The 16,974-nt window shown below is 41.1% G+C and overlaps 1 protein-coding gene across 2 annotated transcripts in view; it reads right to left on the minus strand.

Moving 5' to 3' along the window:
- usp14 (ubiquitin specific peptidase 14 (tRNA-guanine transglycosylase)) overlaps window positions 1–15,976 on the minus strand; it is a 63,144-nt gene extending 47,168 nt beyond the window's left edge. The window contains exons 1-4 of one of the 2 annotated variants that reach the window (XM_048596389.1): window positions 15,843–15,976; window positions 10,586–10,731; window positions 8,834–8,866; window positions 3,254–3,358 (exon numbers count right to left, since the gene is read on the minus strand). In XM_048596389.1, coding sequence (XP_048452346.1) covers window positions 3,254–3,358; window positions 8,834–8,866; window positions 10,586–10,731; window positions 15,843–15,858 — 300 coding nt within the window. In that variant the 5' untranslated portion in view covers window positions 15,859–15,976. Of the gene's footprint in view, window positions 1–3,253; window positions 3,359–3,907; window positions 4,006–8,833; window positions 8,867–10,585; window positions 10,732–15,842 lie in introns of those variants that run through there. The other variant, XM_048596391.1, reaches the window with a different exon arrangement.
- Between the last annotated feature and the right edge of the window lie 998 nt (window positions 15,977–16,974).

A 16,974-nucleotide genomic window follows, 5' to 3' on the forward strand; every position in this document is an offset into this window, starting at 1 on the left:
ATATTCATTTCAAGCCCACCGACTCCCACAGCTACCTAGAATACTCCTCCTCCCACCCCGCTTCCTGCAAAAATGCTATCCCCTATTCCCAATTCCTTCGCCTCCGCCGCATCTGCTCCCAGGATGAGGCATTCCACTCCCGTACATCTCAGTTGTCCTCGTTTTTCAAGGACCGTAACTTCCCCTCCTCGGTGGTCGAGAACGCCCTCAACCGTGTCTCCCACATCTCCCGCACCTCATCCCTCACACCCCGTCCACGCAATAAAAACCAAAAAAGAATCCCCCTCGTCCTCACGTACCACCCCACCAACCTCCGGATCCAACGCATCATCCTCCGACACTTCCGCCATCTGCAATCCGACCCCACCACCAAAGACATCTTTCCCTCCCCACCCTTATCTGCTTTCCGGAGGGACAACTCTCTCCGTGACTCCCTTGTCCGCTCCACACTCCCCTCCAGCTCCACCACACCCGGCACTTTTCCCTGCAACCGCAGGAAGTGCTACACCTGCCCCCATACCTCCTCCCTCACCCCCATCCCAGGCCCCAAGAAGACTTTCCACATCAAGCAGATGTTCACCTGCACATCTGCCAATGTGGTATACTGCATCCGCTGTACCCGGTGTGGCTTCCTCTACATCGGGGAAACCAAGCGGAGACTCGGGGACCGCTTTGCAGAACACCTACGCTCGGTTCGCAACAAACAACTGCACCTCCCAGTCGCGAACCATTTCAACTCCCCCTCCCATTCCTCAGACGACATGTCCATCCTGGGCCTCCTGCAGTGCCACAACGATGCCACCCGAAGGTTGCAGGAACAGCAACTCATATTCCGCTTGGGAACCCTGCAGCCCAATGGTATCAATGTGGATTTCACAAGTTTCAAAATCTCCCCTCCCCCCACCACATCCCAAAACCAGTCCAGCTCGTCCCTGCCTCCCTAATCTGTTCTTCCTCCCACCTATCCCCTCCTCCCACCTCAAGCCGCACCTCCATCTCCTACCGACCAACCTCATCCCGCCCCCTTGACCTGTCCGTCCTCCCTGGACTGACCTATCCCCTTCCTAACTCCCTACCTACACTCACCTTTACTGGCTCCATCCCCGCCTCTTCGACCTGTTTGTTTCCTCTCCACCTATCCTCTCCTCTATCCGCCTCCCACTCTCTCCCTATTTATTTCAAAACCCCCTTCCCCTTCCCCTTTTCTGATGAAGGGTCTAGGCCCGAAACGTCAGCCTCTCTGCTCCTATGATGCTGCTTGGCCTGCTGTGTTCATCCAGCCCTGCACCTTGTTGTCTCAGTAACCAGTTTGATTTTGTTCTCAGAACATTTTGTCTGCTCGCCTTGAAGATGTTGGACAGTGTGCAAGTATCTTGATTAGCAATGGAGGAAAAATGAGGAGAGCAAACTAAATTGTAAATTAGATAGAGGTCTGGAAAACAAGAGGAACAACTGTATATTCACCATTAAAATTTACCACAAAATAAATATTTCAACATTTTAAGGGAAAACACATTTATTAATAAAGTTCCCCAAACTTAATGAGCCCTGAGCACTATCTGGGCCTCATTAACATTGCCAACTTCAAATACTTGCTTCTCCAAACTTTCACAGCCAATCCTCAAGCCTTTTAATTTCAGCCTGACTCCAACAAATATTCTTGCAGTTTCTTACTATGAACAGCTATTACTGGCTAGCTGCCTGTTGTAGTCAAAAACGATACATCAACACAAAACTCCTAAATCTCCCTCATCTCCCTAATTATGTGCTCTCACTTCTACCATGCGGAGTTCAAAACCTTGGTTATCTTCAACAAACCACTGCTGCTTCCTGCCTTTTTTTGATTAATTCAGCTGACTGGAAAGGCCAGACAATTCTCAGTACTAGATTTTACTATATTATGACCACCTTCAATGCTCCCTGAATAGTTTGCATTTACATCTCAACATTTAGAGAAGTTTGGTGATTGATGCACTCTAGTTTTTGAGAATTTGTAACAAAAGGAGAGCATGAAAAAGTACACATTACTTGAGGGTAAACTTTTTTCCACACAGAGGGTGGTGTATGCATAGGACAAGTTGCCAGAGGAAGTGGTGGAGGCAGGTACAATTACAACATTTAAAAGGCGTCTGGATGGGTACATGATTAGGAAAGGTTTAGAGGGACATGGGCCAAATGTTGCCAAATACAACTAGCTCAGATTAGAATGTCTGGTTAGCACGGATGAGTTGGACTGAAGGTTTCTTTGCTGTATGACTTTATGTGGTAATTGCTCAGGGCTCCAACTTTGTCTCCAACATTTTCAGATTTTCCAATGGCCAGACAGTTGTTATTCTAGCATAGAGAGTTGCTTATCAGAATTATGCAGAAGCCCCATCATAGAACACTCCAAAAGAATCACCTGGGAAACTGAATATTCTGCCAGACCTGTAACCCTTTGAAAGCATCATTTAAATCTGAGAATTCACCGAGTTCCAATGACATTAAATGACATTACCCAAGAAAAGGTGGACTATTAAATATGTTTGTACGCCTGACTAACTATTCAACTGAGCCCATACTTAACTCTCACACCTCCCACTGAATTTCTTCAGACCACTTATCCTACACACTGACTTGACACCCCCAGGGGCCAACTCTCACTCCCCTCTTAACACAACTTCACTAAGCCCTATTCACATGCTCCAGACTCACCCTCCTTCCACTGAGGAACTGACACTTCTTCCCCTCAATCCTGCCCTCCAAACTCCCCATCCCACTTTAGACTTCATCTACCTCCACCTCACCCAGGACCCAGTCTCCGCGCCACCCCGCTCCATCCTCCTCCGATATCTGTCATGCATTCTGACATACACTAAACACTGCATCACTTAGCTGGCCCCCTGGCACCTTATCCACCCACCCTCCCAGCAATCTAACTTCACATTTGTCTTACTGTTTGACAACAGCTATCAAAGAGCCTGTTTGAGAGTTTGGACCTTTAAATTCCAGAATATGGCAGATGACAACAGTCAGAATACAGAGCTCTCTCCTTTCATTAAAAAAAAAGGGACTGTCTGGCAACTATGTGAGATTGTCACTCTTCGGACAATCCTGCCCTTTAATAAGACTTTAGCCCTGTTGTGATTCATCCTTAGCCCCCACACTTCTGAACATCACAGCGAGCACACATCTGAACCACTTCAAAAGCCCAACTATAGTTCCACAGTAGCTCTGTTGTGCTAATGTAACTTGTGTAAAAAAAAAAACTTACAGCTGAAGCTAGCTGCTCTTCTGTCATGTCTTCCATAAAAGTCGGACGTACAACTGGTTCTTCGGGCAATGCTTCTGCTGATCCCATCATTAACAAGGTCATCCCCTGTAAATTTTCATGATAAAGATTCGCAGTTAGACAAATTCATATTCCAGCAGATAAATCAAAATGTTCTTCTCCTCCACTGAGGTCACATTTTATGCTAAATGAGTATTATTTTTAAAATTAAGGAAATGGGTGAACATTGACACCATAAATACTTAAGTAGTAACATGAAAGTTTACTTGTAAATCTTAAAATATTGGCTATGAATAAAGACTGAAGGATGTTACATAGTTTTAAGGTTTTTAGGAAGAATAGATTAGAAATTAGATTCTGCAATGAACAGTCCTAATTTATTTAGTGAGAACTCAAAGAAAGAAAATCCTTGCTTTTATACAGTACTTTCCCACAATTACTAGATTCTCAAAACACTTTATAGTCAATGAAGTAAATCATTGATGCGACACAGGGAATAGAAAGAGTGGAGCAGGTCACTTTTGAAGTCTGTAAGGAGCAAGAAGAAAATTCCCCAGGAACACTTCCCATAGTAACAGTAATTAGAAAGGTAAGGTTATGGAAGAAAAGTCAGAGGATTCAAAGTATCTTTTGTACCTTGTTGTGAATCAAGACAAAATTTTCTGGTCAATGAAAAATGTCACAGATGAGGATAATAGCATGTTGGGTATATTACTGGACTAACAACCCAGAATCAAGTTTCATTAGGGCAGCTGGGCTTTTAAATTCAGTTAATAAATAAGTCTTGAATGAATAATGATAGATTGTTGTGAAAACTCACCTGGATCATAGATGTTCTTTAATGAAAGGAAATCTGTCTCCTACAAGACTCCAGACACAAAGCAATTTGGTTGGCCTTTTAAACTGGCTTCACATGCCACCCAATTAAGGATAATTAAAAAACAGGCAATAAACACTGGCCTTGCCAGTTCCATGTCCTGTGACTGAGACTCAGCAACAAACTGTTCACAGATGCTTTGTTAGGGTTCTGTCAGGGCCACTCAATTACAGATCTCATTTCAGCCTTAGTTCAAACATGGATAGAACAGCTTAATTCAAGATGGGAGGCAAGAGTGACAACACTTGACATCAAAAGGAGCATCAATTGCAGTATCGAGCAAAACTTAAGTTAGGGGAATTGAAGTTGGAAAAAGTCTCCAAGGATTAGAGTTACAACTAGTATAGAAGATGATGATTGGTAGTTGTTGGATGCCAATTATCTCAGCCTCTGGATATCCTAGGCCCAGCCATCCTCAGCCACTTCCGTCAATGACATTCACTCCAACAAAAGGCTAGAGATTGGGATGCTTGTCAATGGCTGCAGCGTTCACTACCATTCGCAAATCCTCAGATATGGAAACAGTCCATGCTGCATGAAATAAAATCTAAACAACATTTAAGCTTGAGCTGATCAGAGCCTAAAACATTTGTGTCTCACAATTCGAAGAGAATTACTATTTCAAGAAAAAGCAAATCTCAACATTTCCCCTTAGCTTTCTTTTTGTATTACCATTGTGGAATTCCCTATCACCAACATCCTGACAATCAACTAGAAACTTAACTGAACCAACCCCATAAATACTGCGCCTACAAAAGCAGGTCAGAAGTGGAAAATCTGCAGCAGGCAACTCACATCATAAGGTCCCAAAGCCTGTCCGCCATCCACAATGCATGAATTGAGGCATGATGGAAAATTTGCCATTTGCTTTACTGTTCCATAATAGCACCTTTAAACACAGAAACATAGAAGATAGGAGCAGGAGGAGGCCATTCGAGCCTGTTCCGCCATTCATCACGATCATGGCTGATCATCCAACTCAATAGCCTAATCCTGCGTTTTCCCCATAACCTTTGATCCCATTCGCCCCAAGTGCTATATCTAGCCACTTCTTGAATACATTCAATGTTTTGGCATCAACTACTTCCTATGGCAATGAATTCTACAGGTCCACCACTCTTTGGGTGATGAAATGTCACCACATCTTCATCCTAAATCGTCTACCCAGAATCCTCAGACTGTCACTCCTGGTTCTGGACATACCCGCCATCGGGAACATCCTCCCTGCATCTACCCTGTCCAGTCTTGTTAAAATTTTATATGTCTCTATGAGAAACCCATTCATTCGTCTGAACTCCAGTGAAAACAATCCTAACCTAGTCAATCTCTCCTCTTATGTCAGAACCGCCATTCCTGGAATCAGCCTGGTAAACCTTCACTGCATTCCCGAGAGAAAGAGCATCCTTTCTCAGAAAAGGAGTCTAAAACCGCGTACAATATTCTAGGTGTGGCCTCACCAAGGCCCTGTATAACTGCAGCAACACATCCCTGCTCCTATACTTGAAACTTCTCACTATGAAGGCCAACATACCAGTTGTCTTCTTTACCGCCTGCTGCTCCTGCATGCTTGCCTTCAGCAACAAGAGGGACATCCAGCTCCCACTGCACATTCTCCTCTCCCAATTTACAGCCATTCAGGTGGTAATGTGCCTTCTTGTTTTCGCTTCCAAAGTGAATAACCTCACATTTACCTAAATTATACTGCATCTGCCATTAATTTGCCGATTCACCCAACCTATACAGATCATGCTGAAGGATCTCTGCATCCTCATCACAGTTCACCCTCCCACCCAGCTTGGTATCATCTGCAAACTTTGAGATGTTACATTTTGTTCCCTCATCCAAATCATTAATATATTGTGAATATATTGGTCCCAGCGCCAATCCCTGTGGCACCCTACTCGTTATTGCCTGACAAGTTGAAAGGGACCCATCAATTGCTACTTTTTGACAACACCATTCTAACTGTATTCAAGAAGCTCAACATCATCGAGTACAAAACTCTCTATTTGATTGGGACCCAGTCACATCTTAAACATGCACTTCCCAACTTCTAGCACAGAGGCAATAGTGTACACAATATACAAGTTGCAATGCATTAATTTACCAAGGATTCACTGAAGCCAACTTCTAAACCCATAATTCCTATTGCCTAGAAGAACAAGGATACATGGGAACACCACTGACACCGAGCCACACACTACCTTGATCCAGAACTCTATTAACTTTGTTATCACTGGTCAAATTCTTTAAGCTACCGCCCCAAAAACAGTGTAGGTTCACCACTACATATACTACATGAACCATTTATAAGGAAGGTGACTCATTATCACCTTCATAAAGGCAGTTATAGGTTTGCAATAAATGCTGACTTTGCCACCAATGTCCATACATCCCAAGAACAAATGTTCTTGAAGTTAGTATGTATGGAATCAAAAACACTGAAAAATGTTATCTCCTTAAAAAGTTCAAATCAGTGAAACATGAAGTTCCCTTATCAAATCCATGCTGAACTGTCCTTAATTTGTCCCTTATCAAATTATGATTTCTACATCCTCATTCTTTTTCCCATCAATTTTCTCACAGATGAAAGATTGGCTGGCTTTTAATGACTTAATCTATCTATTCTTTTTCTTTTATCTTAGAGGGACATAGGTTGGCAGATTGAATCCTGGGATAATGAAATTGTCAGATGAAAAGCTGACTAGACAAGGTTTTTTTGGGGGGCATTTAGACGAATGAGAGTCAGTCAAATTGAAATACATAAATTTCTTAGGGACTTGACAGGGTAGCTCCTGTGAGGCTATTCCGGCGAGCTCAGAAATCTAGATTTTGGGAATTAGCCTCAGAATAATGGATCAGCCCTTTTAGCATTGAGATCAGAAATATCTTTGATCGGAGAGTCGCGAACCTTGGAATTCTCTACAAGCGACTTGTGGATAATTAGTCATGGAGTTCATTTTTCAAGTCAAATATCAACAGATTTGTAGATACCACTGCAAACAAGGGATATGGACGTAATGCAGGAAGGTGCGACTAAGATCAAAGATTAGTCACAATCTTATCAAATAGCATAGCAGGCTTGACGGGCCTTCTGTGCTAATTTCTTCTGCTCATTGCAAATGTTCACACAGATTGCAGTTAAAGTTGGAGAAGGATTGGTTCATTTGCTATTCAGGGATGATGATAGATATTAAAGAGGATCACAGAAATGGCCAAGTTATTTTTGGTAAAGCATCTTATGAAGTGTGGATACCTTTCACTGGAGATAGGTTTTCTCTTCCAATAATTATCCAGCTACATTAAGTAAGCCATGATCTAATCTGCTTCTACCAACTCTCAGGCACTGCATTCCTGGGTGTCTGCAGCTCCAACAACACTTAAGAATCTTGATATCATCCAGATCAAAGCAATCCACTTGCTTGGCACCCCATCCATCACTGGCAACATTCACTCCCTTCACCACCATTGCACAGCGACAGCAATGTGTACCATCTACAAGATGTACTTTAGCAACTAAGCAACGTTCCTCCTAAACTAAATGGTATTTACCAACCAGAATGATAAAGCAGCAGATGCACAGGAATACCACCATCTGAAAGTTCCTTCCAGGCCATACATCATTCTGGTTTGGAACTACATCGCCATTCACTGCCATTGGGTCAAAATCCTGCACCTTCGTTCACAACAGCACTATGGTGTACCTATTCCTCTAATATTGCAAGGGTTCAAGAACTCACCACCAACTTCTGAAGCGTAATGAGGGACAGACAATAAATGCTGACCTAGCCAGCAATCTCTTGCTCCAGAGGTGAATCAAAAGAATTCCAGATACTAACCAGGTACTGTGTAAAGGAAAAAAAAGTTTTCCTCACATTGCCTTTAGCAAATAATCAATCATCTTAAATTGGGTCATCAGGTTCTTGACTCTATTACCAAAGAAACAGTTTCCCACATTTACTTGTCCAAACCCCTCTTGATTCTAAACAACTCTATCAAACCTCTTAACTCTTCTGAGGAGTACAGACCCAGCCTCCCAGATCTACTCATGTAACTGAAGTTCCTCACCTCTGGATTCATTCTCTTAAACTTTTACTGCATCCTTTCCAGCACCACCCTTTTCAATGCCTTCAAACCTTTCCCAAAATGTGCTGCTCAGAATTAGACAATAATTCTCCAGTTGAGTTCAAACTAGTATTTCATAAAATAATACCTTCCTGGCCTTTGTACTTTATGTCTTTACTTATAAATCCCATGATCCCTTATGATTTATTAACTGTCTTCTGAACCTATAGTTGCCTTCAATAATTTGTGCACATATACTTCTATAATATTCCTCCGATTATCAATGTTCAGGTACCTGCAACTTGCTATTTAACTGCACCATGAAAACTTCATCTCATTGGTTGCAAAAATCCAATAGAAAGACTTGCTACCATTTGCTCAGAATTCAACTGATTTTGACCTCACCAGCAACAGCCAACACCCAAGAGTGAATGTAACTTTAGCAGAAATTAATTAAAACTGACAGCTTTATTACAATTGAAATTTAATTTAAAATTCAGAACTACTTACTAACTGGTAATTATTTTTACTATTTAAAACAGCATACCGTGATTAATGGCTTTCATAATTTTTAAAAAATTAGTACTTAAAACATTATAATAACTTCTCATCTTACTTACACTCTTTATCTTGATGCTGCCCCATTCATCATCCTAAAAAGGAAGCAAAATGTCTGGTTATCAAAGAAATTTACTGAAGAAATTTAAACAGACTTTATAGTAAGACAGGTTTCAACAAAGGTTGTCAAAGCAAGCCATTGTGATGTATTTCAAGCAGGTCTCAAACTCAAGAAATTACAAAGCATCACTGGGAAGATCAATTCATGATTTGGTTGGCCAGTACGTTTGCAGTATGTTAGGCTTGCTACTTGCCCAGTAGCAATATCAGTACAATGCTGAAGACATATACCTGCGGCATTCAGCTACTGGGGACATAAAATAAGGGAAGGTCACAAATCCATGGAGACAGGAAATTACACATGAAGTAATAATACAGAAAGAAATTTCTGTCTCTGATTCAGGCTACAAGTAGAGAAGGTACTCATCTTATAACAGTAAGTGACATGCTCTTTCTGATTGTTTCCACATTGAAGCAAATTATTCAAACAGTGGGTGTAGGAATTTTGTGGGATTAGATTGCTATTAGGTTGCTTCTCTACAATTTTTAAGTTACAATGCTGCCTCTGTATTCAGTTCAAGGTTCCAAAGCTGACTTAAAATTACAGTCCATTCAGCCAGTGATACATGGAAAACAGTAAAAATGAGACCTGATTCAAAAAGGAAATATATTTAAACATCAGTGCAGAAGAAACAGAACACCAAGCAGGAAGTACTGATTAAAATTAGGAAGACTAGATATAAAATTCAGAAATATGACCATAGTCTTAGTTGTGCATCTCAGTTTCTTGACTAAAATTTGGAAGCCAATTTATGAGCAAGTAGGTTGCTGGGTGGTACACTACATTTTTCTGTTGATGGATTAATAGGAAGTCATATTTAAAGACTATTTTATTGAACTATCCTATAGATCAATAACATGGAATTTGTTAACTAAATGCGAGCACTGACTTGAAGAAAAAGAAGCAATTCACTCAAGCCAAATCTTGGTGAACTAACTATAAAAAGAAAAAGAAATTGCACCTGTCAATGATATAGGTTAAATTGAAATGCTAACAGGGGCACATGGTGCAGTGGCAGTGTCCCTAACCTCTGATCCAGGAGACCCAGGGTAAGTCCCACCAGCCCCACAGGTGTGTGATAACATCTCTGAACGTGTTGATATAGAAAATATCTTGAACAAGTTTATACTATGTCAGCTGTGGTTACTTAGGCACCACACTTATCTGTGAGTCACAAGGTCTAAGGTTCAAATCACAATTGAAAGGTTGAACACAAAAATCAAGGTTGAAATTCATATTAGTGCTCTTGTAGTGCAGTGGTGGTGTCCCTACCTCTGAGCCAGGAAACATGGGTTCAAGTTTCACCTGCTCCAGAGGTGTGTCAGGTCAGATTTTTAAAAAAAAAATTGAAATGCTTTTCTTTTCTAACGATAAAGATAAGAACAGGCAATTCAAACAAAGATACTTGACAATACTGCCTTCAACATAATTTTAACATTCTAGCTCCAGTTTTAAAAAAGTACAAAAGTAATAGAAGTATGCAGAGACAAATAATTCCACACGAGAAAGGAAAGAAATCTGGCTAGTTTTAGTTTCTTCCTGGACAGTATATTGTTGATCTCTGTTCTCTGGGTTTCAGGTAACGAGGGGTAAGAAGGAACTTAGAAGTGTAAAATAATTTAACATGATTTACCCTCATAAAAACAGTTTGGATCAAACTACACCATACAGCATTAATACAAAGAACAATTACCTTTAGTGTGCCTCCTTTAATCATAACCTTCTGTCTTTCAGGCTGAACTCCAGTTAATGCAAATAACTGTGCCTTGAAAACTACAGGTGGATCATCAGTGTTCAACTCTAATCCATCAAATTTCTCCTTCCCCCATTTGACGTTTACTGGAAAGCAAAGAGAAATTCTCATTTATTCAACAGCAAAACTTTCCACAGTAACATTAGAGGTCATTCCTTAGAGCTTGTCTGTCATTCAATATGACCACAGCTGATCATCCCACTCGGCACCCTGCTCTTGCCTTTGCCTTCTTGAAACCATTCAATGTTTTGGCCTTAACTGCTTTTTGTGGTAGAGAATTCCACAGGCTCGCCACTATGTGGCTGAAAGCAAATTTCTCCTCACCTCAGTTCAAAATAGCCTAATCCCATTTCTTTAGACTGCGACCTCTAATTCTGGACTCCCAGCCATCAGAAGCATCCTTCATCATTTACCCTGTCTAGAACTGTTACATTTTATTTGTTTCTTATTCTCCCAAATTCCAGTGAATATAGCCATAATCAATCCAGACTCTCTTTGTACGTTAGCCCTGCCATTCTAGGAATCAGTCTGGTAAACCTTCGAAGCACTCCCTCCAAAAGGCAGAACATCCTTCCTCAGATAAAGGAGACCAGAACTGCACCAATACTCCAGGTGTGATCTCACCAAGTCCCTGTACAACTGCAGCAAGACATCCCTGCTCCTGCACTCAAATCCTCCTGTTATGAAGGCCAACACACCATTTGCCTTTATCACCGCCTGCTGCAACTGCACCTGCACGTTTATTTTCAGGGAGACTGGTGCACAAAGACCAAGTCTTGTTGCACCTTTCCTTTTCCCAATTTATCACCATTCAGGAAATCTGCCTTTCTGATTTTTGCTACCAAAGTAGATAACCTCATCTGCCAAGCATCTGTCCACCTATTCAACTTGTCCAGATGACACAGAAGCATCTCAGCATCCTCTTCATAGTTCAACCATGCACACAGCTTTGTATCATCTGCAAACTTGGAGATATTACATTTAGATCCCTCATTTAAATCATTAAATGTGTACTATGAAAAGCTGAAGTCCAAGCTTTGATTCCTGCGGTAGGCCACTGGTCACTTTGTTGTTCAGACAATTACCTATTATTCCTACTCGTTGGCTGCTGGCTACCAACCAGGTCTCCATCCATGTCAGTATACTATTCCTAATCCCATGCACCTTAATTTTAAATGCTAATCTCATGTAAGACCTTATTGAAAGCCTTCTGAAAGTCCAAGTAAACTCTACTAGTTATACCCTCCAAAAATTTCAATAGATTTGCCAAAAATGATTTCCCTTTCACAAAACGATGTTGACTCTGTTCAATCCTTGTCAAAACTTTCAAAGTGGTCTGCTCTTACGTCTTTTATAATGGACCCTAGCATTTTCCCTATGATGTCAAGCTAACCAGTCTATAATTCCCTGTTCTCCCCTATCTTCTTTTTAAATAGTGGGAGTTACTTTAGGTTGGTTGGCTCGCCAAGCTGTTTTGTTGTTCCGCAGACGTTTCGTTACCGTGCTGGGTAACATCCTCAGTGCAGCCTCTGATGAAGTGTCAGTGTGTAGTACTCACTCATCTCAATCCACATGACAAGGAGAACCACGACTTCGACTGGGACAACACCAAGATCCTGGGACAGGCTAGGCAGAGACAAGCACGAGAATTCCTGGAAGCATGGCACTCCACGAAGCAGGCTATTAATAAACACATTGAACTCGACCCCATATACATTCCACTACGGAGGAAACCCATCGCAACGGACCCCAGAGTTTAAAAACCAGGTGGGAAAACACACTGACGCTTCATCAGAGGCTGCGCTGAGGATGTTACCCAGCACGGTAACTAAACATCTGCAGAACAACAAAACAGCTCAGCGAGCCAACTAACCTCAACACCCACAACCCAAGCCATAGATCTACTCCAAAACCTTAGGGGGAGTTACATTAGCTACCCTACAATCCATAAGGAACTGTTCCAGAATCTACAGAATTTGAAATATGACCACCAATGCATCTACTATTTCTAGGGATACTTCATTGGATATTCTGGGATGTAAATTACAGACCCTTGAGGATTTGTCAGCCTTTAATTCCAGTTTTTCCAACACCAATATCCCAACTAAGATGGTTTCCTTCAATGCCTCTCTCACTAGGCCATCCCCAAAATTTCTGGGACATTATTTGTGTCCTTCTTTGGGAAGACAGAACCAAAATATATATTTTATTGGCCTATCATCTTTATTCCCCATTTATAACTTCCCTTTAATGACCGTAAGGGACTTACATTTGACTTCACTAATCTTTTTCTCTTCACAAACAAATTGATTATAAAAGCTTCTAAGGGTGTGTTTGCCACAAGCTTATTCTTGTACTCTATTTTTACCCTCTTAATCAATCCCTTAGTTCTCCTTTGCTGAAATCTAAACTGCTCTCACTCCTCAGGTCTGCTACTCTTGTTTGCAATTTGTATGCTGCTTCCTTGGATCCAATACTATCCCTAATTTCCCTTGTTAGCCATGGTCAGGTCCTTTCCTGTTTACTTTTGTGCCAGATAGGAATCCACGATTGTAATAGTTCCTCCATGCACTCTTTAAATGTTTGCCTACCCACTTTTGGTAACCTTCCACACCTTATCATAGTCAGCTTGCGCCTCATACCATTGTAGTTTCCTCTATTTAGAATCAAGACCCTAGTCTCAACTATGTCACTCTCTATCTTAGTGAAGAATTCTATCACATTACGGTCATTCTTCCCCAAGGGATCTCGCACAGCTAGATTGCTAATTATTCAATTTTCTCTCACTACTGCACAAACGTCATATTGATTAACATAACATACATTGCATGTAACAATATGGAAGGGCTAAACATTTAGTTGACATAGATGTGAAGTAACATCTTCATAGCCAACAAAATTACTGTCTCAGGATTTGTCAACACAATGTGCTTAGGTTGCATAAACTGAACAAGGAAGACCATCAAAGCTATCACTTTATGAAAGTCATTTGCTGACATTAGTCATAAACACGCCTTTAGCTAGTCTGCACTCTGAAATCAGGAGTAACCATTTTTATTCCAATTAGTATCTTGTCTTCTGTATGAGATTGACTCTCATTTGCCTTCTCTTAACTTTCTCAACACACTTCAGATACAATGAATCACATAATTAAGGTGTCAGAACTATGCAACAAGATTTCACATTTATTTTTACAAAAAATATAATAATGAAATAAGCAACAAGCACTATTAACTATTTATAACTATTATCATCTGCACTCAATTCTCATTTATACTGCACTGACTACCCCTCCCCTATAATGGTTTCCTAAACAGAAGGAGAATCTGAAAGGTTCATTCATTTGTTTATGGAACAACTCTCAAAGTAAGCTATAACATTCCAGAAATTATTAATTCTCCTGTGTTTTAACTCAACTGAGAAAATACTTTTTTGGGACTATCCATTAGCCTCTCGGCTGAGCAATTTTTCAAGTTTTATTTACTACCTCATAACTCTGGATGTCTTAGCTGTTTGTTTTTTGCTAGCAGATTCCCAGCTGTCGTCTTACAAGCTCCACTTTCTACCACAAGGCTGAGGGCCGCTTATATTTCTTCTTCTAGCTGCAAACTACGCAAATCTTTGAGCTGTTTTCTTCTCATCAAATCCAAACTTCCCAGACCCCACCCATAATGATATAAAGTTAAGATATAAGAGCAGATGAAAGTCACTCATCCCATCAAATGTGCTCTGTCATTTAGTTAGATCATGGTTGACCCAATAATGATCCTCAACTCCTCTTCCCTGCCTTTTTCCCAATGTCCCTAGATTCCCGTCCTGATTCAATAACTGTCCCTCAGCCTTATACAAATATAGTATGTTTTCTATGTTTAAAGTGTGGGCCTAATTAACAACCAACTGTTGAAATTCTTAAATCAGTGAGAGGCAGTATACACCAAATCAAAACTGAAATGACTTGCATTGAGAAAACATTCTGCTTTCACAGCCCATCTCTATCACAATGTGGGATGCTTTAAGATGGTCTCAAACTGAAATGTAATCAAATTATTTTGCCTTCAACACAACTCTAACTCTGTAATCCATGTTAATAACCTCCATTCTCCAGAATTACTTCTCCAATCAACTGGCTGTCAATTTACTTGGAATAACATGAACAATTAAGTCGAGAGATAGATCACTCATTGTTCAAGTTTTACATATCATCTTTTGATAAACAAAAGATCAACATAAATTTAATTACAACTCCAAAGCTTAAAGTGCATTCCTTGAGATGCCTACCAATTATTAACCAGATGTCCTCATTTATCTCATTAACTTTAATATTTAATTTTAATTTATATTCTAAAATATATCCAGTTTTAATTCCTATTCACAGAGAACATGGCTTTTTGAACTGTGTTATTTGACATTTAATATACAAATCAGACCAGCAAACGAATGTAGGCTAAATAACGTTCTGAAGAAAGCGCAGTCTCTTTATTTAAATCCTCATGCTCTACAGTATGAATGCCTGAGAGGTAACGTGTAAAAATGAATATTTCATTTAGCATTTAAAAAAATCACACATTGACCACTTAACTAGAAGTTATTCAATTCCTCTTTCATTAAGTTAAAATGTTAATTAAAATATATTTATAAGTTTTGAAAACAACATTTAGAAGTGAGGTAGCATGAACCGCAGATGCTGGAGTCAGTCAACACAGTGTGGAACTGGATGAACACAGCAGGTCAGGCAGCATCAGAGGGACAGGAAAGTCGACGTTTTGGGGTCAAGAACCCTGCATCAAGTGAGACTGGGGAACTGAAGGGGGCAGTAGCAGCAGCGGCCACTGGCCCAGCTTTCTGCACAATCATTGTTGCAGCTTTTTTTTTGCAAATTGTGCACACAGCCGCCCAGCTCCATACGAGGGAAAAAAAAAGCAAAAATGGAAGAAAAACGGGAAACACTTTCTACTTTAATCTCCAGAAAATAGACACTTTAATTAGATACGGCTGCTTCAGACGCGGCCCAAGGAACCACCATCCACCTCATTGCTTTCAGCTGACACCGCCTCCAATCCGCATAGGGCCTGCACACTGACAGTGAACAAAGCGCGGTTACATTGATCAGCCCAGCCTGGGGATCTTGAGGCCCGGAGTACACGAATCATTTCACTGCGATGAAGCAATGCGACGGGAAGCGGCGAACCCGGCCTACCTGTGAAGACCGGCATGTCGCCACTGCTCCTGCGATCCGACGCGAGCTCGAGCTCGGCCTCGGCCTCATTCAAACCCTGCCCCCAGCCCGCGCGGCACCGCGCCTGCGCATTCCTTCGTTCTGACAGCTATTGCTCAGACTGTTGGTGATGGAGCTTTCGGCATCCATTCGCAGTGACTGGCTCTCTACTTTGTCTGAGGCCTAAAGAGCAGTTTGAAGGAATTGACTATTGGGGATGAAGGTAGTCAACTTTGTGGCGAAACGTCCAGTCTTTTCTTACTGAAAACCGTCGAATTACCTAGCTTCCCCCTCCCTACAGCCAGTACGATTTTCTAGTTCCGATATATCTATCACATTTTCCCAAAGGATGGCTGTCTGAAACACTTAATATGCTTCCTGACGCATCATTAGAGCAGCCTTCGTAAAAAGCACAAACGACTCTTCAAATTTCCGAATTTAGGAGAAAGGTCACTGTTTAAGGTCTCACAGTCTGAGTGAACTGAGGGTCTGATAACTTATAGAACCCCGCGGCCTGTGGATATTTTTCCAGTTATTTTTGTTCAGAGACGTTATTAGAGCATGGGGAACATGAAACATCTTGAAAAATGTCCATATTAGAGAGGAAGAGGCACTGGACGTCTTAAAACACATAAAGGTGGATAAATCGCTGGACCTCATCAGGTGTACCCTAGAACTGAATGGGAAGTTAGAGAAGTGATTGCTGGGCCCCTTGCTGAGATATTTGTATCAGCCATAGCCACAGATGAGGTACTGGAAGACCAGAGGGTTGCTAATGTGGTGCCACTTTTTAAGCAAAGCGGTAAGGAAAAGCCAGGGAATTATAGACCAGTCAGCCTGACATCAGTAGTGGGCATGTTTTTGGAGGGGATCCTGATGGACAAGATTTAACATGTATTTGGGAAAAACAAGGACTTATTAGGAATAGTCAACATGGCTTTGTGCATGCGAAATTATGTCTCACTAACTTGAGTTTTTGGAACAAGTGACGAACAGAATTGATGAAGACAGTGGTGGACTTGATCTATATGGACTTGTATGGTGTTCAACAACATTCCTCATGGTAGACTGGTTAACAAGATTAGATCACATTGGAATACAGGGAGAAATAGCC

This window comes from Rhincodon typus, chromosome 4, assembly GCF_021869965.1.
Source record: "Rhincodon typus isolate 14 chromosome 4, sRhiTyp1.1, whole genome shotgun sequence".
NCBI classification, from domain to species: Eukaryota; Metazoa; Chordata; class Chondrichthyes; order Orectolobiformes; family Rhincodontidae; genus Rhincodon; species Rhincodon typus.